Raw genomic sequence first — 26,739 nt, forward strand, 5'->3', positions numbered from 1 at the left:
CAAACAAGCACAGAGTCGCAATACTCTGTTTAGTCTTTGCAGATAGCGAAAAATCGTGTAAAAAAACAAAAGGAATCGAGCAAAATCAGTAGGCCACTAATGGGATCTCTTTCTGACCTCGCTAAAATAGAAACATTAGGAACAACCCCTCATGACAAAGACGAAACTATTGAGATGAACTGAACTCCACACCATGATGGCTGCAATACAGCTCGGCTCCGCCACCCACCCCGCCCAAAATAACGATAAACTCTATGCAAATATTACAAATATATACAACACACCAGCAAAGTAACAGGGTAAAACATTTTATTAAACAACTATTTACGTAACTATTTTATACTTTTTGTTGCCCGATCCGGCTAGCTCAATCGATCGAGCATGAAACTCATGCACTCTGATGGTTCAAAGTTTTGAGGAGTGCTTGTAACACTGTCTGAAGCCTATTTGCACTTGCTTCAGCTTCACTATTGTCAAAGTAAAGTGGGGACTGTTTGAGGACGTGACTGCATTTGTGAACAATGTAATGCGGTGCCACCCTGAACCGCTTGACGGAGGCCCCCGAGGGACGGTGTGATGGCGCGGACTCGGAGGGGGCGCTTGGCTCCGGCTCCCTCCCCAAGTCGTGTTCTCCTGGTGTAGCCTGAGATCGCCCCCGACATAGGTGGCCGGCTCCCGGGATCAAGCGGAACTTTTTGCCTTTTGGTAACTTTTCCATTCTTGACCTTGTCCCACAATCCGTTTCACCTAAAGACACGCTGTAGTGGGGCGCCCCTTTACCATTTCAGTTGCCATTCCGCCCGCTTTTGCTACACTGTGCCTCTTCCGCTATTCAGCTGTTTACCGCCCGCTCTTTCGACTACAGCGTCTCGCTCACCATGTAGTTGAGTTGCTCCCGCTCTTGCGGTGCAGCGATAGCCGGCTGCCACAGTACTCTTAAAATGGCGGCCGGCTCTTCAGATTTGGGCATGGTCCACTAAAATTGCCCTGCGACACCTTGGAACTCGGACGCTTGTCTGCTAGAGATTGGGCTCCATTCTCGAAAGCGTCCCCTCAGCCTTGAAGATTCTACAAAAGTCTTGGGGGCCCCCGACTCCCGCAGGCTTCTGGTGGAGAGCGGCTAGCATTATTGCTCGTCGAATGGCCACGACGGAGCTACGAAATGGTGGTGCTCTCATGCTAACGCCAGCTTCAGTCTGAAACATCCAGAAACACTGTAGACTACCAATTCGATCAGTTCCGGTAGCGCCCCAACGTGACCCGGTAGAGAAGAACTAGCCCTCCCCTCTTTGACTGATGGTTCTTGTTGCCTGTCCCTTCTGTTGTCATTTAACAGAACTATTTAGCCTGCTGAAAGGGGTTGTGTTCCGACCGCTGGTTGGTGGAGACATTTTGACTATATTCTAGACCTGCGTTGTCGCATAATGCATCATATGACGCGCCGCGTTAGCGCATCCGGAAGTGATCCGGGGCGCGACGCGCAGCGCGTAACGTAAGCATAACAGGTCATATGACTTGTTAATAAAACTTTTCATTGGTTCATTTTACTTTTCTTATTCTAATGATGCTTTCGAACATTATTTTTTCTTAAATATATGTTATAATGTTCCAGGCTAATGTACTTTCCCGGAAAATTTACAACTGTCCTGCAAGTAAAATATATTCCTTTTTCGAGAAAAAGGGCGTTTCTTCGTCCCATGACGGAGCCGTTGAGCAAAAGAGGGTCGGCCTGCTGTCTTAGTCGCCGATACGCCTGAATATCAGATTCTTATCGATCACTTTATGTTGCAGGAGTAGAAAACACAACAGCCCTTGACCATTTATCTTTACTGCGTTCCTGCGTATTATACCTTTTACCCTTCATGTAATTGGACTGCTTTATTTCACTTGCCTTTTACTGATTCGAAAACAGTGACTATTATTAAAAACTTTACCAATGTATATACTACTACCATGTTTTTTTTAAAAAACCTTTATTGTGAAAATGTCATTATACAAATACGGGCCTATAACCACGTGGGCCGGCCACGGAGCAAACTGTAATCGTATATGATGAGTAGACATTTACACTGTAGAGGAACGTAACGGGCGGGCCATTAGGTTGCAAGAACTAAAGTGTCTAACAGTTGCGGAATCGGTGGACGTACATTTTATAATTAAAATACGACAGGGCCACTTACAATAAAATTATCTAGATATACATTTGCGGGCAAGTACCATGGGTGACGTTAATTCGAACTTTCAATAGTACAGTAATCAATAACACATCAGAACTTAATATCAATAGGGATATCGAAATATTCAATCTATTCTCGTCCCCGCCCGCCATGTGCTTCAAAACTGCATACGTATCTCGTGATATCAAGGTTGTGCAACCAGTACACAACAAGGAGTTACGAGTCCCATTTATTCCGGCGCCATTTTGGGCGAGGACGGGCAGGTCCAGGATATAGTCAAAATGTCTCTACCAACCATCGACTATGATGATGTTCATATGCTGTATTTATTAGAGTAACACTCATCTGTCCACATGAAATTAATTTGCCACAATCTAAACATGTCATTTTAATCTTTCCAAAGTTCTTCTAAATATTTGGGACCGTTTCCCTTGCCTCTGATGCTGTCAGTGCCACTTCTTTGATGAATGTACTGGCAGGTCGGGGGTTCTCCTCCAAATCTCTCTTTTATGCAGCACTATAATTAATCGGTGCCACCTCTCCATATGACGATGCATGGTATAGTTACCATAACTATATTTTTTTTCGGTTCCTCTGGAGAGTACATCGTGGCAGATGAAGCGTGTAACGTACCGGGCATTTACCTTTTTTTGCATGTAGAGGAAAGGAAAAAAAATTCGAGCGTCCGAGTTCTAAGGTGTCCCAGGGCCATTTTAGTGGACCAGGCCCAAATCCAAAGAACAGGCCGCCATTTTGAGAGTCCTCTTGCAGCCGCCTGTCGCTGTAGCATCAAGAGCGGCCGAAACTCAGCTGAATGGCAACTGAAACGGTAAAGGGGCGCCCCACTACAGCAGACGAGCCTCCACCTAGGAAGGCCCGTTCACGCCGCCTCCCCCCCCCCCCCCCCCTTCGGGCACCCCACGCCGTTATTCGGAGCAGGATTGTAGGATGGCCACACCAGTACGGCAACTTGCTAGACACCACCTCGGTGCCTACCGAATCTCAGCGCCTTGTGGTGTCTTCTATTCAGAAAACATTGTTGTGCTGCCTTCGACCTATTCGCCGCAAGTGCGCACGCAACTCAGCTGCATAGCTTGCTAGACACCACCTCGGTGCTAACCGAATCTCAGCGCCTTGTGGTGTCTTCTATTCCAAAAATATTGTTGCGCTGCCTTTGGCCCCATGAGCATCATCGGTCCGCTACTGACGCCATCTCACAGGCCAACGGGGCGCCCCACGCCGACTTTCAGGATTGTAGGATGGCCACACCAGTGCGACAACTTACTAGACACCACCTCGGTGCCATCCGGATCTTGGCATCTCAGCGCCTTGTGGTGTCTTCTATTCAGAAAATATTGTTGCGCTGCCTTTGGCCCCATTCGCACATCGGTCCGCTACTGACGCCATCTCACAGGCCAACGGGGCGCCCCACGCCGACTTTCAGCATTATAGGATGGCCACACCAGTGCAACTTACTAGACACCACCTCGGTGCCATCCGGATCTTGGCATCTCAGCGCCTTGTGGTGTCTTCTATTTAGAAAATATTGTTGCGCTGCCTTTGGCCCCATTCGCACATCGGTCCGCTACTGACGCCATCTCACAGGCCAACGGGGCGCCCCACGCCGACTTTCAGCATTGTAGGATGGCCACACCAGTGCACCTTACTAGACACCACCTCGGTGCCATCCGGATCTTGGCATCTCAGCGCCTTGTGGTGTCTTCTATTCAGAAAATATTGTTGCGCTGCCTTTGGCCCCATTCGCACATCGGTCCGCTACTGCCGCCATCTCACAGGCCAACGGGGCGCCCCACGCCGACTTTCAGCATTGTAGGATGGCCACACCAGTGCGACAACTTGCTGGACACCACCTCGGTGCCATCCGGATCTTGGCACGTTGTGCTGCCTTCGGCCTATTCGCACATCGGTCCGCTACTGACGCCGCCTCACGTGCCAACGGATTTTCTACGCTTTTTATACCCTATGCCGCATAACAGGTCATGTGACTTGTTTATAAAACTTTTCATTGGTTCATTTTACTTTTGGTTTCCTAATGATGGAAGGCTTGATCATATGACCTAAAAATAACACTTTTCATTGGATGAAAACTATTTTTTTTTTCCAAACGATGAAAGCCCCACCTTGTTTCTGGATGTTTCAGACTGAAGCTGGCGTCAGCATGAAAGCACCACCATCTCGTGGCTCCGTCGTGGTCATTCCGCGAGCAATCATGGCAGCCGCTCCCCACCGGAAGCCTACAGGAGTCGGGGGCCCCCAAGACTTTTGTAGAATCCTCAAGGCGGAGGGGACGCTTTCGAGAATGGGGTCCAAGACCTAGCAGACAAGCGTCCGATTTCCAAGGTGTCCCAGGGCCATTTCAGTGGACCAGGCCCAAAAAGGAAAGAGCCTGCCGCCATTTTGAGAGTCCTGTGACAGCCGCCTATCGCTGCACCGCAAGAGTGGGCGCAACTCAGCTGAATTGCGGATTTTGACACAGTGGACCAAAAGCGGACGGAATGGCAACTGAAACGGTAAAGGGGCGCCCCACTACAGCAGACGAGGCTCCACCTGGGGAGGCCCGTTCACGCCGCCTCCCCCCCCCCCCCCCGGGGCGCCCCACGCCGTTATTCGGAGGGTGGCAACTTACTGGACATCACCTTGGTGCCATCGTTCTGCTGCCTTGGAACTATTCGCACAACAGACCGCTACTGATGACCCACCCCCCGCGACGCCCCACGCCGGATACCGAAATCAGTGCGGCACCCAGGCAACATCACCTGGGTGCCGTCCAGAAATCTGGACGTTGTGCTGCCTTGGGACTATTCGCACAACCGACCGCTACTTCCTTCTTTTTCCCTAAAAATGTTTAAATGTTTTTACTGTTTTTGTTTTGTTGTATATATTTATAAGTTATTAAAGTTTTATAATCCTACTACTTTGTTGGAGTGCTATATATTTTTAATGTGACACATAATTGTAAAAACTTTGATGTACAAAGAGTCATCCCTGGAATCTTCCGCTTCAGGCTCGGTCCCCTCCCCAATCACAATACAGGATGGTTTTCAGATAGTAGGAACGCGTGTGGTGTGACGGATCTCATCAGGTGTGGGCCTTGATCTACTATAACTCCTTTGAAGAGGGGTAATTCTTTACAGCTGGGGCCATAAACTACATCTGCAGGGCTAGCTGATAGCCTGGGACCGGCCTGGACAATCGGACACAGAGGAAGAGGAGTGTCAGAGGGTGCGGTAGTGAATAGGGCGAAAGGGAGGTGTCGGGCGGGCACAGGGTGTGATTCTCAGGGAAGAGCAGCGCAGATGGGGGGAGGTTTATTGCCCATGCATAAGACAGAGAGCGGGGGTGACCAGTGCCTGGGGGAGATGCTTGCGAGGGTGGGGAGCCATGCTAAGGATCGACAGCGTGCAGAGAGTGGGTCTGGTCAAGTCATCTAAAATGGCTGCCGTGCACGACAAAAGTGTGGCATTTGAAAAAAGGCAAGATGGCGCAGACAATGTTTTTCAACACTTCCTGATTTCCTTCGAATCGAACGTTAACAGACGTTGGGGCATATTACCAAAGTTAAGCGATATTTACCCTAACGATGCTTAGCAACGAATTTTTTACCGCTAAGCATCGTCAGAAATTATCGCAGATAAACCTTGCTATTATCAAGGTTTATCGCAAATGCGATAAAAAACGGCCGCAATGCATTAATATCGCTGAAAAGTCAGCGATATTCATGCATTACCGAGCTAATGCTCTTAGCCATGTTATCCACCTCCCATTGGATAACATGGCTAAGATCTGCTCAGGGCAGGTGTTACTTTTTGGAGATATTCGCGTTTAGCGCGAATATCTCCAAAAGTTGGTAATAGGAGATAGCGATGTTAGCGACTATTTCCAGTCGCTAACATCTTGGCATGCCCACTTTGCATGTCATTAGTGATAAATATCACTGACATGCAAAGTGGGGCCCAAGATAGTCGCTATCTCCTACTAGCGGTCGCTAACTGGTGTTAGCGACAGCTAGGTAATACGGAGATAATTTTATCTCCGCTTTCTTGGCTTTTAAAGCCAAAAAAGCGGAGATAAACCCCCTTGATAATATGCCCCGTTATCTCTCCCACACTACCGGTCCCCCTGGGCTTAAACGCCGAGATGGTAGGGACTGCATCCCGTGAAGATAGGCCGAGACGTCACTCAGCAGAAAAAAAAGTAAAAAAAAAGTCTATAAACATACAATAAGTTAAAAGTCAATCATTCTTCATTCCTTGTAGTACGCTCCCCAGTCCGCTTCCCGTTACGCTAACCGGGCGCACCCCACCACGGAGCCCTTTTAAAGCCTCCACATCAAACCTATGGGGTCAGGGAGGATCTACTATGCCCCCTTATGGTCATTTGCCCCTTCGCTTTGGCCTCCTCTTGTCTCTCGATCCTACCGAGAGACAAGATGGCGGCCGCTACGGACTGTTTGGAATGTTTACAGACGCCGGAGAACCAATCAGCTTCGCTTCACAAAGCTCCGTAACGCGAAAAGTACGCGAACTGGAGCGCTGCCCGTTCCGCTGTTACAGATATATATCTTTTTTTGAACGTTAATTTCTCAAAATCCACTGGAGCACATATATTGAGACCTAGCAAAGGCACATCGGGCTACCAGTCCCTACAATTTTGCCAAGTTTCGTGCAAATCCATTCAGCCGTTCGATTATTATTATTTATTTATTTTTTTGCCCCGCGGGGCCCTTTTAAAACCTCCACATCAAACCTAGGGGGTCAGGGAGGATCTACTATGCCCCCTTATGGTCATTTTCCCCTTCGCTTTGGCCTCCTCTTGTCTCTCGATCCTACCGAGAGACAAGATGGCGGCCGCTACGGACTGTTTGGAATGTTTACAGACGCCGGAGAACCAATCAGCTTCGCTTCACAAAGCTCCATAACGCGAAAAGTACGCGAACTGGAGCGCTGCCCGGTCCGCTGTTACAGATATATATCTTTTTTTGAACGTTAATTTCTCAAAATCCACTGGAGCACATATATTGAGACCTAGCAAAGGCACATCGGGCTACCAGTCCCTACAATTTTGCCAAGTTTCGTGCAAATCCATTCAGCCGTTCGGGCTAAAAGTGAGGCCAACCGCCCTATGGAAAACTCAATGTTAAAAACACGTTGTGGGACCCCCCTTTTTTCTCGGCCCCCCCCTTGACGAAACCCCCCCAAATTTTCAGGGGCTACTCAGAAACAAAATGTTCCATTTTCCTGAAAATTTCAGCCAATTCCGTCCACAAACGCCAAAGTTATTAGACATAGAATTTTCAAAAATCCCATAGAGAAAAAATCCTAACTATATATACCTACTGGCGACCGCCAGTAGGTAATATATATATATATATATATATCCAATACAAGAAAATGAATCGCGGCACACTTCTTGGGTTAACGCAGTTGTTTATTCAAACGTGACAACACCTCCTACGCGTTTCGAACCGTAGTTCCTGGTCACGGTAGTGATTGTGATTAGTCCCTTTTTGCTTTCCACTTTTATTTCATTACACACCCCTTTGTTTAACAAGGGCATGATGGTACTTGTAGTTGTTCATGTTATCTATGCATTACATCATGCATACCAAAATGCTGGCTACATCCAACTACGAGGAATATTATAGTTACTGCTTTAGGAGGCGTGCTTCTTTTTTAAAAGGTCTTTCGCTTCCTTAACGCTCGTGGTGCACACGTGCGTGTAAAACCGGCCACCTGGGTACCTGGTGGTCGATTAATTGCGTAACTTTAGACATAAGGTCTGATACAATTAAGGGCTGAGTGCCCTACGTCCCCGTAGTTGTCATGTGACCAGCATAATGTGTTTACTCAAGGTTGTTTTCTGTGAATTACCATATTCAATGCACTCGGTCTGTCACTAACAGCAATTGGTATCTACCTATTCAACGATTCAGAGAGTCATTAAGGCAGGTATGCAGTGTTGCAATTATTGTTCATTTTATAAATGGACATAAAGTTCTTCGTCGCCGTTAAGACCTCCTGGCTGTTTGGTTTTGAACCTTATGATTAGTTTGGATTCCAAACGTCTCAATTGTTGTTTGCGGTTTCCACCTCTTTCATGTTGAGAAATGCTTGCCAATCCAAAGAATTTCACATCAAGCCAAGTTTTTGTTTCATGATTGGCCATGTGTTTGGCTATGGCGTATGAGTAGTCTCTGTTTTGGATTGCACGGATGTGTTGCAATATTCTCATTTTGAGAGGACAGGTCGTGCTTCCTATATAGGCTTTGCCGCAAAAACATTGTAACATATATACCACGTATGAAGATTCACATGTGATGCTAGTCCTGATTATGAAGTTTTTTGCTCCTGGATCAGTCAAGTTTTTGATGTTTTTTCCTAACTTGCAAGCTTTGCAGGTTGGGCATTTGCTAAATCCTTTTTTCCTTTGGTCAAACCAAGACTCTGATTTGTGTATTACGAAGTGACTTTGAGTGAGTTGATCCGCAAGTATGGAGCCCTTTTGTATGCTATCAGCGGGTGGTCACCAATAGTCATCCCTATGTCCGGATCTTTGCACAAGACATGCCAGTATTTGTTCAGGGCTTTTTGTATTATATATATATATATATATATATATATATATATATATATATATATATATATAAATGCACAAAGAGGTTCCTTCCGAGACCAATCCCTAAGTCAGGTGGCGCAATTCCGGCAAGAACCACAGCCGGTACGAAATGTCCACAATTTTAGAGAAATAAGACTGCGCACTCGGAAGGGAATTCCAAACACCAGGTTTAATCCATTATACCATTACGCGTTTTGATAAAAATATATATAATTCTCCAAGAAGATTCAGGTATTCCGCAAAGCTCAGTGATACAGTGCCTTGCCTACCTTGTATGGGGAACCACTCCTGTATTCATAAACAAAACAAAGGGGAGACGGCACTTCAGAAAGCATTATCCTTGTTTGCTTTCTGTTTATTGTGGATCTCATGATATTGTTGTTTTTTAAATAACAAGAATACTGCGTTTCTGAAGTGCCACGTCCCATTTGTTTTTTATGCATACAGGATATCGCCTGGGAGGACAATTGTGAGTTCCATTGGGTCCCTCTTGGAAATTAGTCGAGATATTTGGATTTGTTTCTACAACGATGCACATTGGGCAGATCTGATTAGTATAATATATTGCTTATTGGTAGCTAAAATTCACAAAATCCAGCCTGAATAAGTTTTATTCTGCTAGTGTTGCAAGTTCTTTTTTAAAACTGTCTTAGCTATGAATTATGCCTTTTAACATTATAGGAAGCTTTTTAGTCTCTTGCTAAACTGATATTTGTTTCTACCCCTATGTGTATGAAGTAGAATGACTTAACCTGCCCCTATGAACTTGCTTGGTTATCCGGTCTTCAATATAGCCTTATAGCCCGCCGTAGAGGGCTATACCGGCTATTAAAGGCCCTCTCCAGCGTTAAAGGCCCCGAGCCGAAGGCGAGGGCCTTTAACAAGGGAGAGGGACTTTAATAGCGGTATAGCCCATCTACGAAGGGCTATTAGAACATTCTGTCACTAGAGGACAGAATGTTCTAACAAAACAACAAAGCCTTTTGGAAGCGTGAGGGGATTGGAATCCCCTCAGACTCCCTGAAGCCTTTGTTCACAGCCAGAGCTGTGAACTAAGAAACATTGGAATGTTGGAGCTCCAGGCTTATACCAGCCATTATAAGCCCAGAGCACTCCATTGTTTTCAATGGAGCTCCCAACATTCCAATGTTCTAATATTATTTACATCTACAAGTTCTCCTTTAAAGTTTCTACATCACTAATACCATGCTGCATGGATTTCATTGACTTCTCCTGCTCCTTTGCTTACTTTGCACTTTAACTATGAACTTTGATTTAAATGTGTTTTACTGTAAATGTTTTTATCTTTTTAATATATGTTTTATGGGCTGGTTTCCGAAATAAAACATTTTTGACTGACAACTGTAGTAATGATACAAGTCTATTTAGCTTTATCAGATAGAATCAGTACCTCACTTTAGGATTACTGGAATAGTACTGCTCACAAATGGATAATAGATTAAGTAACTTAAAGAAGGGCACACAATTCTAAATCACCAGATGGTCATTGGGACAGTAACAAAGGTGCCACACCAACATATGCAACAGACACTTTAAGATTGATTAATAAGTATTGATCAATCATAAGGCAGCACTGAACACATGCATTGAACACATTTGAGCACTCATCACTTTACAATCATTGTTATAATGGTAATTGGATTCCTAGCACCATTGGATTATAATAGTGCTTATCGTTTTAGGAGTAGTGCCATAGTATTTAGATCAGGCACTTTTAATGTTACCTAAGTCACTTTTGGTTACTGGAATAAAATCACTGTTTCAGAGTAATGTATGCATGAGGCACTTTATGACCATTAATTTAACACTCAGCGCAATATCCATCGTGCGGTAGAGCTTGGTCTGCTGAATTACTCGAACATGAGCATGCCACTTTAAGTATACCAAAGTATTTAGTTCAGGCACTTTTAATGTTGCATGAGTCATTTTTGGTCATTGGTATAGCATTGACTGTTCCGGAGTAATGTATGCATAAGGCACTTTACGGCCAGGATTGAAAGATTTAAATCTAAAGGGTACTCAGAAAAAATTCTCCATAAAGCAGTAAACAGAATTGCCACAGTGTATATGTAATAACTATGCTATGGGGGTAGGGAGCAAATGAAGGGAAAATCTACAGCACATGAAAAGGGAGAGAGAGCACAGTGAGGGTCATCCCAACATACAATGACGAGTCAAGGAAGGTAGCAAACATACAGACTAGGAATTGGGCAATCTTAAGAAATGTACACTCCATTGAGAGCCATGTCGGGGATAAACCCTTAATGTCATATCGGAGAAGCGAAAACATCAAAGATATGTTAGTTAAAAGCCATCTACAAACACAGACACAACAGACCTGGCTGGGAGGGAACAAATGGGTTTCTTCCTGTGTACTCGATGTAAAGCCTGCAAACATAGTTCCATTAGAACTACATATTCTGTCCCTCTCTGTGATACACCCTTTGAAATCAGAAAACACATAAAGTGCAAAATAGACCATGTTGTGTAATGCATCAAGTGTCCTTAACCAAAAATGTACATTGGAATTACTATGTTCCAAGTAAAAATGCATATTCTAGAACATTGAAGGGCTATCACTAATATATATCAACTCAGGCCCTCCTCTGTACAGGTTGTTCAATCTTTGTGTGTATTTTGTTGGCTTTTTTAAAGTGTTAATTGTCATTTTTACATTAATAGTCTTAATATTTTACCTGGTTTATCTTCTCCAGATGTTTATTATTTGCACACAGATTTCAGAGCGCTGGTAAAAACGAAACGCTCACGTTTTAAACTTGTGTCAAAAATTCATGTGATTTTAAATATTGAAAGCACTCACTTTTGTTGTTGTACAGCGCCCGTGTCCCCGTTCCACCGCCAAAAGTTTGGTTTGCGTGGAGGGACGACGAACAGCCCACCAGTGAGGAAGTGACTACAACTTCCTGATCCCCCACCAATCAGCGATTAGCAGCTGACTCCCCACAGGCTTATATGCCGCTCCCACAATCGCTCTGGTGATTCATTTTGAACGCAGAGAACAGCTAGGAGACCACAGATTTCAGAGCGCTGGTAAAAACGAAATGCTCACGTTTTAAACTTGTGTCAAAAATTCATGTGATTTTAAATATTGAAAGCACTCACTTTTGTTGTTGTACAGCGCTCGTGTCCCCGTTCCACCGCCAAAAGTTTGGTTTGCGTGGAGGGACGACGAACAGCCCACCAGTGAGGAAGTGACTACAACTTCCTGATCCCCCACCAATCAGCGATTAGCAGCTGACTCCTCCCCTATCCATATATTCCCATGTGTCCTCGGCCGCGCAGCGGACGCGCGCAGCGGGCACGCCGATGTCGCGCCGAAGTCAAGCCAAAGTCCTGCCCGTCTGTGCCCGTCCGTGTCCCGGACGCGGCCAGGCCAGCCCCCCTGTCGGTGCACCACTAATACCCCATAGGACCAGGATTCGTTACTCCCGTGAGTACCTCTTGGCACTTAAATCTGCCTCCTGCCCCTGCAGTAACACATGGGAAGCAGCTGGCGATCCCTTGCGGGTCTGTCAAGCCTGCAATTTTTGCTATCAGCCCACTCTCTCATTTCCAACTCAGCTCCCTGGGGATCCGTCATTTATTCGGGCAGGCCTGATCAATGCCAGATCACTGGTTAAGCACTCAGAGGACATCTTTGAAATCTTGAGTGACAACCAGTTTGATCTCCTCTTTGTCACCGAAACTTGGCTAAATGAGACATGTGGACCGGTGGTCGAACTTGCCATCCCACGGGGTTTCAAAATTGTCAGGAACGACCGCCCATCAGGCAGAGGTGGTGGCCTCGCAGCCATATTCAGAGAACATTGGACTCTCTCGCTAGAACCATAAGGCCCCCCAACGGATGCTGAGATACTGCACTTTTCACTTTCACTTGGGGAGCACTTCACTCTAGGGGGTACCCTGGTCTACCGACCACCAGGCCATGTCGGTAGATTTCTAGGTACATTGGAGGACATAGTAGTCCCACGGGCATTGAGATACTCCAGATATCTTCTTCTGGGGGATTTCAATATACATGTGGATAATCTGGACCTCCCTGACACGTCTCGCCTAAGTGAAGCTCTTGCCATGGCCCAGCTTAAACAATGGGTAAAAACTCCCACTCACTCAGGTGGACATGTCCTCGATTTGGTCTGCACTAATTTCGACATTAATCTAACCGATCCCGAAATTGTGACCTGGTCCGACCACATGCTGATTAGATTTTCTTGGACCCTGACACGCCCGGCCAAGACTAACGACTCAATTGCCCATAAACATAAAATCAGTGTAGAGATCATGTCTGAACATCTTGACACCGCCCGCCCCACTCTACCTATGGAAATTGAGTCGGCCGTCAGCACATTTAATTCCTGGATAGAAGGCGGGTCGGCCGCATCAACAAAAACAGGCCGGGTTCGCCGAATGCGTACCACTCTTTCCAAACCCTGGTTCACCCCCACTCTCCGTGACCTTAAGTCAGGTTGTAAAAAACTTGAACGGACATGGAGACAAGCCTATCTCCCCGAGGCTAAAAAGAACCTAAGGACAGCGCAAAAGAAATATTATGCAGCGATTAGATCCGCCAAAGGCCAATATTTCGAAGGGCGCATAACTAATGCCAATAACAATAGTAAAGAAATCTTCGCTATAGTGAAAAGTTTCACCTCACCTTGCGCTGCCCAACCCATACTTGCCTCCACGGAGAAATGGTGCGAAGAACTCTCCGTTTTCTTCGTTGACAAAATCACTAAAATCCAGGATGATCTACTTTCTGCCTGTAACAGTTTCCCACCCACACTGGCCATCCCGTCTCCTGTGTTACCTACCCTCACGGAACGGTTTCACCAGTTCACCCTAGCAGATAATACGGACATTGTCAGTATCCTTGCCTCCCTACATTCAGGATCCCCTTCCGACCCTTGTTCTGCCAGAGTGCTTGCGCGTCTCGCAGACACGGTTGGCAACGAGGTAACGCATATTATCAATTGCTCTTTCCTCACTGCCACGGTCCCGACCTGCTGGAAGCAAGCTAAATTGCTCCCACTTTTAAAGAAAAATGGATTAGATCCTGCTATCCCCGCTAATTTCCGGCCTATATCACTGCTGCCGGCCCTAGCAAAAGTATGTGAAAAGGTCGCCTTCACTCAGCTAGACAAATTCGTTGAAAATTCCCAGGCCCTTCACCCAGCACAGTCTGGCTTTAGAGCAGCCTACAGTACGGAGACGGCATTGGTGGAAATCTCCGAGGCCATCCGAGAGTGTTTGAACGAAGGTGGTAGAGCGGCTCTGATTTTATTAGACCTCTCTGCCGCCTTCGATACTGTCCCTCACTCCCTTCTGCTTACCAGACTAGCGGCCATTGGCATCACAGGCTCTGCCCTTGACTGGCTAACATCCTTTTTGGACAACAGATTCCAACAAGTCTGGATGCCCCCTTTCACCTCCTCCCCCAAGAAACTTGCAACAGGTGTGCCCCAGGGCTCTACCCTTAGCCCCCTGCTTTTTAATATATATCTAACCCCGCTCATTTACCTCGCTGAACAACTGGGAGCAAAAATAATGGCTTACGCTGACGACACTCAACTTTTGTTCACGTGGCCCAAAAACAACCTGGATACATCTGGAGCCCAAACCTGCTTGTCATCTGTCTTTCGCTGGCTTGCCCTCGCCCAATTAAAGTGCAATTCTGCTTTATGGCTCCTTCCCAGATAACTTTGGCAACTCTCTTTGGCCAGCCAATCTACCTTGCCCCAAATCCATCGGAGGCCCTGCCAAAAATCTTGGAGTCTGGTTTAATAATGACCTCAGATTCGAGGATCATATAAAAAGACTCACCGGGATCTGCTTTTCCACACTTAAAACTTTACGCAGGTTCTTTCCACTCCTCCCGAGAGCGGCAAAAGAGACCGTCATCCGTGCCCTTATATTATCCAGATTGGATTACGCAAATGGCCTCTTCTGCGGCCTTCCTGCCTATATGATCCATCGCCTCCAAGTTATACAAAATGCCGCTGTACGGCTTTTGTTTAATATTCCAAAAAGTTCAAGTGTCCGCCAACCTCTCCGCACCCTACATTGGCTCCCGGTTGCCCACAGGATTTTATTTAAAATCCTTGTCCTCGCCTATCGAGCTGTCCATCAAGCTGGTCCTATCTACCTGAGGAAAAGATTCTCCCTATATGTTCCCAACCGCCCCCTTAGGTCAGCTAATCTGCACCAGATGACTGTCCCAAAATTCAAATACAGCAGGCTCGGCGGCCAATCCATCTCAGTTAGAGCGACGAGAGCATGGAACACCCTCCCGCAGCAGCTAAGAACAGCTCCATCCAGCGCCCTGTTCAAAAAGGGATTGAAGAACCACCTTTTTAACATCACTGTATAAGATCCTCCTCTGTCCTGTCTCTTACCCTTTTCGCGCCAGGATACTATTTTTTTAGTAACAGAGCGCGCTATAAAAGCCTATAATAATAAATAATAATAACTTCTACCATATTCTCATATTTTGTCTCAAGGGAACCAAAGATAGAGACTCATTTGAGTAGAATCATTCTTACACTTTTTTGAAGGTTGATGGTTTTCCTTTCCCAAGAAATGATTATGCCGACTAGGGCATTAATCAGTCAATCTATTTTCCTTTATGGGATTGGGGCTATTGTGCTCTGTAGAGATGACATGAGATTATTCTATTTGGAATACATTGTACCAATATATGAGGGAGAACCAACTAGCTATTTCTGTTTCTTACAGTCGTGAGACAGGATGAAACCTAATGATTTTCTTAATCTTTTTTTTTTTAACTATTTCTTCTCACTATTGGTTGAATGATTACACAAAGGGAATGGGGATATACAAAAAAGATAAAATGAAAAAAATGAGACAAAACAAATGAATTTGTTCTTGTAAATGTAGAGCTCCATTAGTATGGTGGGCGGACTTTGTCCGCCCACCATACCCCCGGGAAACGGGACCGCCCGCTGAGGGTGCGGCGGTCACACACTCCCGATTAGGATGCGCCCACGCATGGCGCATTTGCACCATTGCGGCGGGCGGTGCAGAGAGCACCGCCTGCTGCAATGCCACAAAGGCTATTTCTGCGTTTTAATGCACAACGTGACAGGCACCGCGTGGTGCCTGCCACGTTGTTCATTGAAAGACCCCCATGTACACCCCCCACCCCCGGAGTCTCTGAGGGCCCGCAACAGGCCCCTGCAAGCAAACTCTGCATGCCGGAAAGGCATGTTCACGGCCACATTGTAATATGGCTGGCGGTGTCTTTCAGACACCGCCACCATATTGAACTCTTCTCCGCCCGGTCGACTTGTCGACCGAGCAGAAAAGTGGCGGACGGTCTTTCCGTCCGCCGCGGACCCCCCAGCCTTTGTAATATGGCAGGGGTCTTTGCTGCAAGGATGGTGGGCGGATCGCCCCCGCCGGGCCGGCGGTGACTACCGCCGGGCCGGCGGTGGCGATTCGCCCGCCATCCTAATGGGGCCCTTAGTATTTATTTCATGTCTTTTAAAGTTTGTGAGCACACCTGAACAAAACTGTAAAGAAACCATGCCCCTCCATGAGCAAGGTTCGAGCCGAAATGCGTTAAAAGGGTCTGTTTTGCCAAATTAAACTAAGTATTTATCAACCATTAGTCCAGTTGTGGCCATCAGCGTTGTCCTTTCATGAGGAAAGTAAATGTCAGTGATATGTGACAGGTTTCTGTTTTCCGCACGCTTTGGCTACCACATTAGGGAAGGGGACTGAGTCAAACAGAACATGTAATGATATATTTTTTTAACATTTATTTATTATAAAATTGGATAATAAACGTATTTTAATATTAAAATTAACTTATACTTTAAAACAAATGTAATTAACATTTTTATAAAAAATGTAAATTAATTCTATTCAGAACTTTAAATGCATTGGCTCAATAGCCTGTAATTCTGGGCAGATCCTTTCATCTCCCTATGTCTAAAAATAATTTGTCCATGTGTATTGTAAATTGGAGCTCCTATAAAGCACTCTAATGCCCTTGGTCCTAGCTCCTGTTATATAAAAACTGTAAAGAAATAATTCTACTGTAGGTGGGAATTTATTTGATTAATTTTTAAGAATTATTATTTTATGTTTTAATTATTTAATGCACATTTAACTTAATGTACTGAAACATTTTATTTGTTTTAATTCTAGGTTTAATCTAAATATATACAATTATTTTACATTAATACTTTATATTAAATATTTGTTATTGTTTTTTTAAAGAACAATACACTTTAATAATTTTCACTATGCTAGTCAAATTCAGAAAAAGTGATTAGCAAAAACGTGTGCAGGTTCTTCTGGGTCAAGTAGTAGATGTGTACATCAATACATTTACATGTGTACATTTACCTTTGTGAATAGGGCCCTAAGTTTGTACATCACACATGGAAGCTTATATTGATAATGCATTTTTACAAAGATGTTATTTAATACATCTGGTGCATTTTTTTGTATTTCAGTGGCAAAGCATTACAGTAACACTGGTTGAAAAAGTGCAAATCATTGCTGTAATTCTAGGATCTTTGTTCCTAGTCTCAAGTGTATCTTGGCTCCTGTGGTCAGCTTTCAGCCCCAACGCATTATGGCAAAGGAAGGACATCCTCTTTCAGATCTGCTATGGAATGTATGGTTTTATGGACCTAGTATGCATAGGTAAGCTCACAACTGTAACTGTTTTCATATCCAGTTATGAGATACGTGCTTCATGTACATTTTGGTATTACAAGATAAACGTAGCACTGTACATCATGAAATCTTTGATTTGCACAATTAAATTTCACATCATTGCGGTTTAAGCTAATTGAGATTAAGTGATTTGCTCAGAATGACACGCTTTTCAATTAAGTGCTAAGTCTGTGTTTCACACCTACATTCCCAGATTTAAAGTTGTTAGCTTAGCCACTAGCATGCTTTCTTTTTTTGGAAATTTAGATGGAACAAGGTGCCTGTGTCCCTTTGTTGATCACCCTAAATAGATAATGGCTGTGCCAAGTGCAATGAGGCGTTATGGGGATTACAAGAAAGTGATCAGAGCATTACATTGTTCATCATTCCCCAAGGCGGTTTCTAGCTGTCCAACAATACTTTCCCTTCAGGTATTTCTTTTGCGCCACTAAAATTTGGCTTTTACATAACAGTTTCTCTTTTCTCTTCAAATCACTGCCATCCTCTGTTTGCTTAAGCTGATTTTCTGCTAGATAGCTCAGTTCAAGTCACTGGATGACTAAACTCTTTAGTTTTCTCCTACTCAGTCCTGCCAAGCGTCACGCAACAGGTGTGACGCTCACGCATTTCAGTGCGGTGATCCGCATCACCGCACTGAAATGCAATGTCACGCATTTTGCACCTGCTGCCAGGCGAGCCACCAGCGGCGCCTCTGTCACTGTGCCCGTAGCTCTCTGTTGCTCCGAGAAGCGCCTACTTCCGTGTGTCCCTAAACAGTTAACACTGCCAGACTGCACTGCACCAGGGGGGCCGGGATTTTAATCCGGATGTGCGGCGGTAGAGTGCCGTCACGTCCGGCCCAGGAACAGGAAGTTAGTAACGCGGCGGGGGATCTGAAAGTGCAGGCTGCCTGCCTGCTGCTCACAGCCTCTCTCATGATGGCCGAATGATCGATTCCGGCTTGCCTTCAAGAAGTAAGTGCCTGAGAAAGATAGAGCCAGCATTAATCTGTCTTAAAGTAAACTTCTGCTATATCTGTTAATGAAAGACTACCATATGTGGTGCAACTAAACTGAGGTAGCGAGCGGGTGGGCAGTTGGAGCACGGGGCTCTCGGATTCTAAGCTATAATTAATGTTTTTTATTGAATGCATAAAGTCTCCTGTAAACGGGCAAGAGTTGAATGTCTGGATGAATGTACGTCTCCAATGACAATAACATTAAATCAAATTGATGGTACAGCACTTCGTGAGAAAATTTCTGGAACTTTCTAGGAAACATTTTTAGCCCCTTTACACAAGCCACTATTTTTAGTGACAAACTGAATTCAAGCAATCGCCCACAGTATGCCGCCCAATTACTTTCTGGTCGTTCCGTGCAAATGACTCACTTCTCCACACTCAGTCTCTCGTGACTGACCTGGACCAGAGTTTAAAGACTCACACTGTCTGTACTGCGCAGTCTCGGACGCTCACTCCCTTCCTTTCCTCATGCACACATTTCTCACTCGCCGTGCCCACACCGCCGTGCTTTCTCCGCTAGTTTCCCTCCCCAGAGGGGACACGGTGTGGTCTCTCTTCTGTCTCTCCTTGCAGCTAGTTCTGTATTTTTGTTTATTCATGTCCCCTCTCTTGTATTGATGTCCACCAATCTCTCGTCGTCTTTGTCTCTTCCTGCGTCTTCTATTGTGCCTACTTCCACACTTTACATCCTTGTGTCTCCCATATTTCATTTGCGTTGCTCTCTTTCTCCTGCCTTATCTGTCAGTTTCTTCCCACTCTCCCCATACCGTTCTCTGCAGTCACTACACATCGTCTGAAGTCTGCACAAAGTTGTAAGTTAGTGTCACTGCGCCACCTTCTTCCATATGAATGATTCTAGTTCTTGAGAAGTGTCATCATTCAGCCGTTACTGTAAGTAAAGATACAGCTGAGATCATCTGCATAATTGCAGTTCCTACCAATCTGCACTAAACTGAGTTCAGCGTGAGTTGGTGAGGCTGGTTCAGGCTCCTCTCTGGGGTCTCTCGCATGTTTAATTCCATGTGTCGTGCTGTTCAAGTTTCATTGCCTACCATTCGGAAGTTTCAATGCATGGCAGTTTCGTTTCAATATGGCACATTCGCATTTCATTACACACCTTTGATAGGTTTAGTTGTGTGCCATTCTGGTTCCAATGCATGGTATTCATGTGCTTCTTTGATTCTCTGTCATTCACGCTCCACTGGATGTCAACCACGTTTTTAGTGCATGTCATTAACATGAGGCAAGTGAATGTCATGTTCACTTTTCAGTGAAGAAGTCAGAGTAACCTGCATATCTGAAGCATTTCAATTACTTCACCTACTTGTTTTAGTTGCATGAGGTGTTGTAATTTGATTGATGGCCAGGGAGAAGCCAGGAGGCCCAGTCGGCGCAGGCTGGCTAAGGCAGGATCAGTGTCGTTGTTCTTGCCTACACATTTGTTTAACAGTACTTACAAGGGTACTAGGTTAGCGATCTTTCATTTCTGGTGCTTTGCAGAAATTTTAAGATCTTCTTGGAGTTTCTTGTTGCTCAAATGGGTGTTATTTCTAATATTTATATGTTGCCCTCGTCTTCATTGCTCGATTTTTGCTTGCAAGAAAGTGTCACTCATAGTCGTGGAATGTCACTCATAATTACACTGAAATTATGAAAATGTCACACATAAGCAATCTGAAACCTTGGCAGCTGTGCCTACTCTAATTCTTTTTTTAGATAACGTTCTTCAGGTATAGTTCTGATTTATTGGAAAACGTTTATTGTAGTTTTTTTTCTTTCACTCTACAATGTACCTGGTTGATTTTTCATGTTTTTGGGGTCAATATTATTCCACAATAGAACACAGTTAACGTTTCTACATTTAAAAGCAGATACAGTTTACTATCCTCTCTTGATTTCTTCACCAAAAAGCTCTGAATATAATTAGTGAAAGGGAGAGTGAAATTTGATGGGGTAGTATATGCCTTAGCAGATCATGTCATTTAAACCAGTTTGTACATGTGGGATTTGAATTTTGTGGTGGTATTGGCCACATCAGGTGAACAGCTTTGCTTTAACAATACTTTATTTAGTAGTAGAAACTGTTGCTCCATGCAATGTATTTTACATTGTTGTCTCAAAATAAAATGTTGTTTAGTTTCATGCAGCCAATAACTTTTAGAGGCGATAAATTCAAATACCAACAATGAAAATCTGTTTGATACTATCAGTGCCAGCAACAAATTCAAATACATCTGACACAAAACTATTTAAATGCTAAGGCCTTGTAACTTTCTTAAAATCCTAAAGCTCTCCATTTTATGTGAAGTCTAGAGGGCTGCAATATCTTCAATTGCAAAGCATATCAATCACGTCCTTAGAGGCAAGCTCAGAACCTTAGCTGGATGTACCAAAAGTTACCTGTCTCCACCAGGTACTTGTTTTATGATATTTATTCCTTGGCCAAAGTAGAAGACCCAAGATTTAATGGTTTAACATATTAATTTAATAACCGATATGTGCAGGTTGAGGCAAACTAATCTGATTTAGGCTTCTCTTCTTTCAATAATCTCACAGATCAACTTTTTCTTTATATTTAACAGCTATTTAACAGCTATTCATAAAATGTTTTCAGAAAAGTACCACGCACAACAAGTGTGAGTTGTTTCAAGATTGTGGGAATCGAAGCGTTTCAAGATTAAAATATTTTCTGGCCAACTAAGGTACAGCCCATTGACATCCCCAAAAAATTGATACGTTGGGCTTAGGGGTCCCTTGATTTTCTGGTCTAGAACCTGGTTCCTTCTGCAAGAACCGAATAATAAAGGTTTATCATACCTGTAGTATCTCCCATTATGAAAGGTTTCTGATAAAAATGTGAACACAAACACTAAAAAATATTAATAGGCATTCAAATATTTCCCAATGTGGCTGCTAGATGAAACTGCATAAGGTGTCATGGCAAGAAGGGATCATATAATTTCCAGTCGCTTTCAACATGCAAATATGTGTATTTGAGGTAAATGATTTTGGATCCTGTGTTAAATTGATTAACCCTGGAAGCTGTGCCACCAAAGGACTTGATAACAAATCAAAATCTAATGAACAGGAGTTCCACACCCTTCAATCAAATGTCCACCCTTGGTAATCGTGAAGAAAGTGAGAACCTTGCCAACAAGTCAACCAGCACAGATCAATGAAACTGTAGCTTATTTGAGTTGTGAAACACACCAATGTCCCGTCTTAAGACCAAGAGGAAGACACATAAACTGCCATTTTCTTTCATTCTACACAAATTTAGTTTAACCCTGAGGATTCACTTGGACATCACTGTAAAATATGCATCATTCAGATACAATCTTACCATCCAATCCTTAAGAAGCAACATATATCTTGGCAGATGGATTTCTTCGATGTTTAGGAACCGTACGTTTATAACATGTTTTTCACCATTTCCTCCCCCCAAAAATAGTGTTTAGTAGCCATGAAAAGTGAAAATGTACCTGAATGATAATATTTAATTACTGCAGTCTTTACTGCTTGATTCACCTTCTCCTTTTACTGTTTCGTCACAACTGTGGGATGTGGTGCCTCTGCATAAACCGGCTCTGATAATAGATTTACTACATATCATAGATGTTTCAGTTTGTGCATTCCCTTGATTTTCTGGAAGTCTAAGCAAGAGGACGACTCACTTGAAAGCTTATGCCTTTATCCCTGCTGTCTAGCATGGTAGGCTTATTTTCAGCCAGACCTGCCTTTCATTGGAAATAAACAGTTGCATTTGTACATTTAAAGAATTGAGAATGCTAGTCTTCCTGGAAAATACGGGGACATTTGAAAAGCTTGCCTTGGAAAACCTCCTTTTCTGGCTCTTGTAAAACCACTTCTGCGATAAGCAAGAATTTAGCCTCTACACCAGACTGCTTGATGGCCCGTTTAAAGAGATTTAGATAGATTTTGTTTATTACGATTGAATCGTGCTCTCTGTTTCAGAGGAACAGAGATGTCCGATGTCACCTCTTTTGTTAAGTGTTTATATCTGCAATATATACATACTCTCACCGTAGCAGCTTTCTCTAGTTCATCCAGCTCTCTATGTATCACAAGCTTTTACTTAACTCAACTCTAAACCCCATTACTTTACTATAACCCACACTACTATTGTTATAATCACACTTTCTTAAACAAGGTTTTTCTAAATCCATTTGGAATAGGAGGATATTCTTACATTGCATGTATCTACACAACTGAGATATTTACATAAGACTACTAAGTCTGCAGTTTAATGATGTTCTCGGTTTTCCAAGACAAAAAAAGAATTTACCAATCCGGGAAAATGGCTGCACAGTTTAATCACAATTTAAGGGCTGCTATGGAAAAGGGTAGTAGGATGACTGATGTCTGTGGCCGAATACAAATGCAGATGCTGGGAGTCATGCATCCACCCATATAACCAGGTATACATAGTACAGCTGCGTCACCACAGGACCCATGACCATAACAGATGAAATAACACTGAAATCCAACTCTGACTAAACACCACTAAATGCAACATCAAACGTTCAAAACCAATGAAACAACACACATTTTAATAAAAATCAGTCATACCAAACAAACATACATAAAATAAATCTATAGTCAGCATTTTTCCAAGAAAAAAGACAACAGTCTAAAAACCTCCCAAACATTTAAAAACTCTACCTCAAAGGAACAAGCAATAGAAAATACAACATACTTGTTCAAGGAGCAGCAAAAAATGAGGTATTCTGGAATGTAAGGGGTGTCATTTTTGATGTATTACTATGTTCTTCTTCTACTAGCTCTCTTTGAGGAGTACAGGAAAAGGAATCCCATCTTGACATGCTGTGTAGTAGTCTGCTTTTTCAGATTTTTGGAACCTTCTTTTCACCATTACTGAGGATGTGGACAACTCTGTCCAGTAGTAGGTTTTGCAGAAGTGCATATTGTATTTGACCAAAAAAGTATTACTCTGGTTTTAGATGTTATCCTTATTTGTCATCAATGTTGTCTCACTCATTGGGGGTTGTACTGTAGCCAGGGTTACCCATTACAAGGATCTCTGGTTTGCTGTAGACAGGCAGAACATTATCTGCTCCTCATTAACAGTCATCTAGGCAATTGTTAATTTTCATCTGGAAATATGTTCATATCAGACAGGCTTACCCATGGGCTTATTAATAAGTTTTCACCATCAAAAATTTGGGAATTCAAGTCATTGATGGTGCTCATTTAAGAGAGATATGCTGAAGATCCTTGTCAGACATGTGGGCTGGGTTGTTTAAGTCTGCCTCTCAAGAAGTAGCCTCTTTTTAGGAGCAGGACCACCTAACTGAGGTTAGTGCAATTGCAGCTGCTCAACTGAAATTTGGACAACTGCAATCCTTATCCAAAAGGGTGTGTTTGGAGCTTTGAAGACTGATCTACAAGTCTTTGGGTTACCCGGCAATATGCTTCGTGTATACTGTTATTTATCGCTTGTGTCAACTTTGTTAATTACTATTGGACATCATTGACTCCAGTTGAATAATTAAGTGCTTCTTTCGATCTCATGATTCTTTAATTGTAGTTCATTAGAGTGCTCAAGACTTAGCGCAGAGATGTCGTAGTACTTTTACTCCGATATGGTACGAATCAGTAATCACACTCATAATGACAAATGTATTATTTGACCATGCCTTTATTTACATGTAGGAAACATCGGGCAGTTAAAATTAGCCACCAAACATAACCAAAAGGTCCTGTCACCATCTGGGACCGAAATATGACTCCAGAAATGTTACTAGCACTTATAGCCTGTAACACTAAGCATGAGAAATAAAGTTTTAAAAACATATTGTGATCAGTGCCAACCTTCTAGACGAGTGGTTCTTAATCTGTGGTCCAAGGGACCTGTGGGGGTAAACGCCGCCCAATCAGGGGGTCCACAACTGCTTATAAAATTTTAATAATATTAGGAGAGTAATAAGGTGTATAAAAATAGAGAAGCAACATGTAAAATTGAAAACTTTAAAACCTTCCATAAATGTGAAGGAATGGAAAATAGGAGGAAAAAAACTATGTTGCTATCCTCATATTGATTCAAGTGCATCAAACACTATATAATATGGATGAGGAGTACGCTCAATTGAATTTAGAAAAGCTCCAACCTTCCCATTAAAATTCAAATTTGGGGTGTGTGGCCTGACTGGTGATGAGATAGGACGTTCTTCGCACGAGCTCATTAACTCCATGGGCCCTAAAGCATTGTAAAGCATGACACAGCAGCCCCACCCATATGAAACTGAGTGGCTGGGACATGGGAAGATGTCAGCTTTGGTGCACAACTGCTCTCCACACTAGTATCTGGCTGAGGGGGACGGTACAGCAAGTTTTGCACCAGGGCCCGTGAGCTAGAGCCCAGCCGCCATCTTGTGGAGAGAAGCTGTGATATCCTTCCTACAGTGCTTTGCACGTAGTGTAGGAATAGCCTGAGCCAGGGTGATCCCCTCAGCAGGAGGTGAGCGAGGTGGAGCCCCGATTGGTGGGGGAGAGCATTACCACTGGACAGTGTTGGCGCTCCTACTCTTTGTTATAGCGATGATTCCCCTGGCTGAAGGTGAGCATGGTGGGGGCTCCGATCTGTAAGGGGATACCCTTCACAAGAGAGACTGAGTGCTTCTGCCCCCCAAGTTTGAGCTGAGGTGGATGGCAACTGCTGGGGCTGGTTGCAATTTGAGGGGGGGGGCGATCTCTGCCTAGTCTTGGGCAGCTTCACCCCAGCGAGGCGGGCCCCCCCCTCTTCAACATTCTTTGATCTCTTCATTAGTCTGGGAGGCCCCGCGTGGTGCTCGTGCGGTCCTGACGCCATCCTGAAGCTCTATCAATCCTCTTCAGAGTGTCTATAAGGGGGGTGCCGCGGTCCATGGGACACTGTGGCTCCCCAGGGCTCAAGGCCTACCCGCTCTCCTCCATGGTAGCACCTGTTAGCAGCCGAAAGGCACTGGGGCCTATCTTGCTGGAGAAGTGTGGCTCACTGGTTAGAAGCGGCAGTCTCTGATGCAGATGTCTGGCCCGGGACCAGGGTTCAATTCCTGATGCGGCAGGGTCTTGGGCTCAATGTCCACGGACTTGATAATTCTCGCCTCGGTGCCTACTCTAATCATGGGTTCCACTCTGCAACTCTGGGCAATAGCTTGCTTAATCTCCACAACGGCCCCAATAGCGCTGGGATGCCTGGCTTCACCTTGGGGGTGCCCAGTAATGAGGATCTCACAAGGAAAGCCAGGAAGGGTTCCACAGCGGTATACAGCGCCAGGATGCCCTGAGATGGGGCGGACAAAATTATTTACAACAAGGGGTGGTGATGGACAGAGTCTCTGAATTAAGCAGAGTACTCTCACCCAGTCAAGAGATCAGGGCTAGATCCAACACCGTTTTTTAGCTAATTGCACCATCCCAGTTTCAGAATGAGATGGGGCGGCAGTGCGCTTTACAAGTATACCTACATTTACATTTACATTTGTCTTGTCTCGGACAGACGGGTCACCCTCAGCAAGATTTACCTCTAATCTCGCCCTCTTCTCCAGAAGTGGGTGTTGGGGAATCCTGGGAGTCAACAATCATAGCGGTGGCTCCAGGGGTGATTCCTGATCTGGATGCAACTTGCAGCGCTGAGGGACCCCGAAAAGAGTGGTGACCCTCAATACAAACTTGCATCTGTTGTCGGACAACCCTATGTCTGGAGACCCGGCCCGGCCTGGGAAGGCCCCGTAAAAAATGTTTCCTGTTGCAGCAGCGACGCCTGCTCACTTGAGGCAATACGGGTCCCCCTGGTGAGGCCGTGAGGCGGGTGAATCACTGGAGGCGCGAGAGTGGCGACTCCCGCAGAGCGAGCTATAAACTCCTGGGAGGGCCCTGTGCTGTGCCCCAGTGAGGCGCCTTGGGATGGGTGAGCGCCACGATTGCTAGACTCTATCAGAAGGGATCCATTTTGACAGTGTTCTGCCCACACTCATGCAGCAGAAGTCTCTAGATCACGGTCTGCCATCTTCTACGCCCTCTATTGACTGGATCCTTGTCACCCCACACTTAAGTGCGTTCAGCTGCAACTTGGGAGCCCTAGGGAACTGCTGCCAATTGACAGCTCCTGGGCAGTTGGTGGAGCATCGTGGCAGCCTACACATTCCTAGAGCTGAA

The 26,739-nt window shown here is 44.5% G+C and overlaps 1 protein-coding gene across 1 annotated transcript in view; it reads left to right on the plus strand.

Annotated features, from left to right (window-relative positions):
- The window catches only part of MARCHF11 (membrane associated ring-CH-type finger 11), a 196,609-nt gene that overhangs the window by 116,442 nt on the left and 53,428 nt on the right, over positions 1 to 26,739 (plus strand). The window contains exon 3 of the mRNA XM_078685721.1: positions 17,336 to 17,528. Within this exon, the coding sequence (XP_078541847.1) occupies positions 17,336 to 17,528 (193 nt within the window). The remainder of the gene's footprint in view (positions 1 to 17,335; positions 17,529 to 26,739) is intronic.

This window comes from Lissotriton helveticus, chromosome 4_1, assembly GCF_964261635.1.
Source record: "Lissotriton helveticus chromosome 4_1, aLisHel1.1, whole genome shotgun sequence".
Classification (NCBI taxonomy): Eukaryota; Metazoa; Chordata; class Amphibia; order Caudata; family Salamandridae; genus Lissotriton; species Lissotriton helveticus.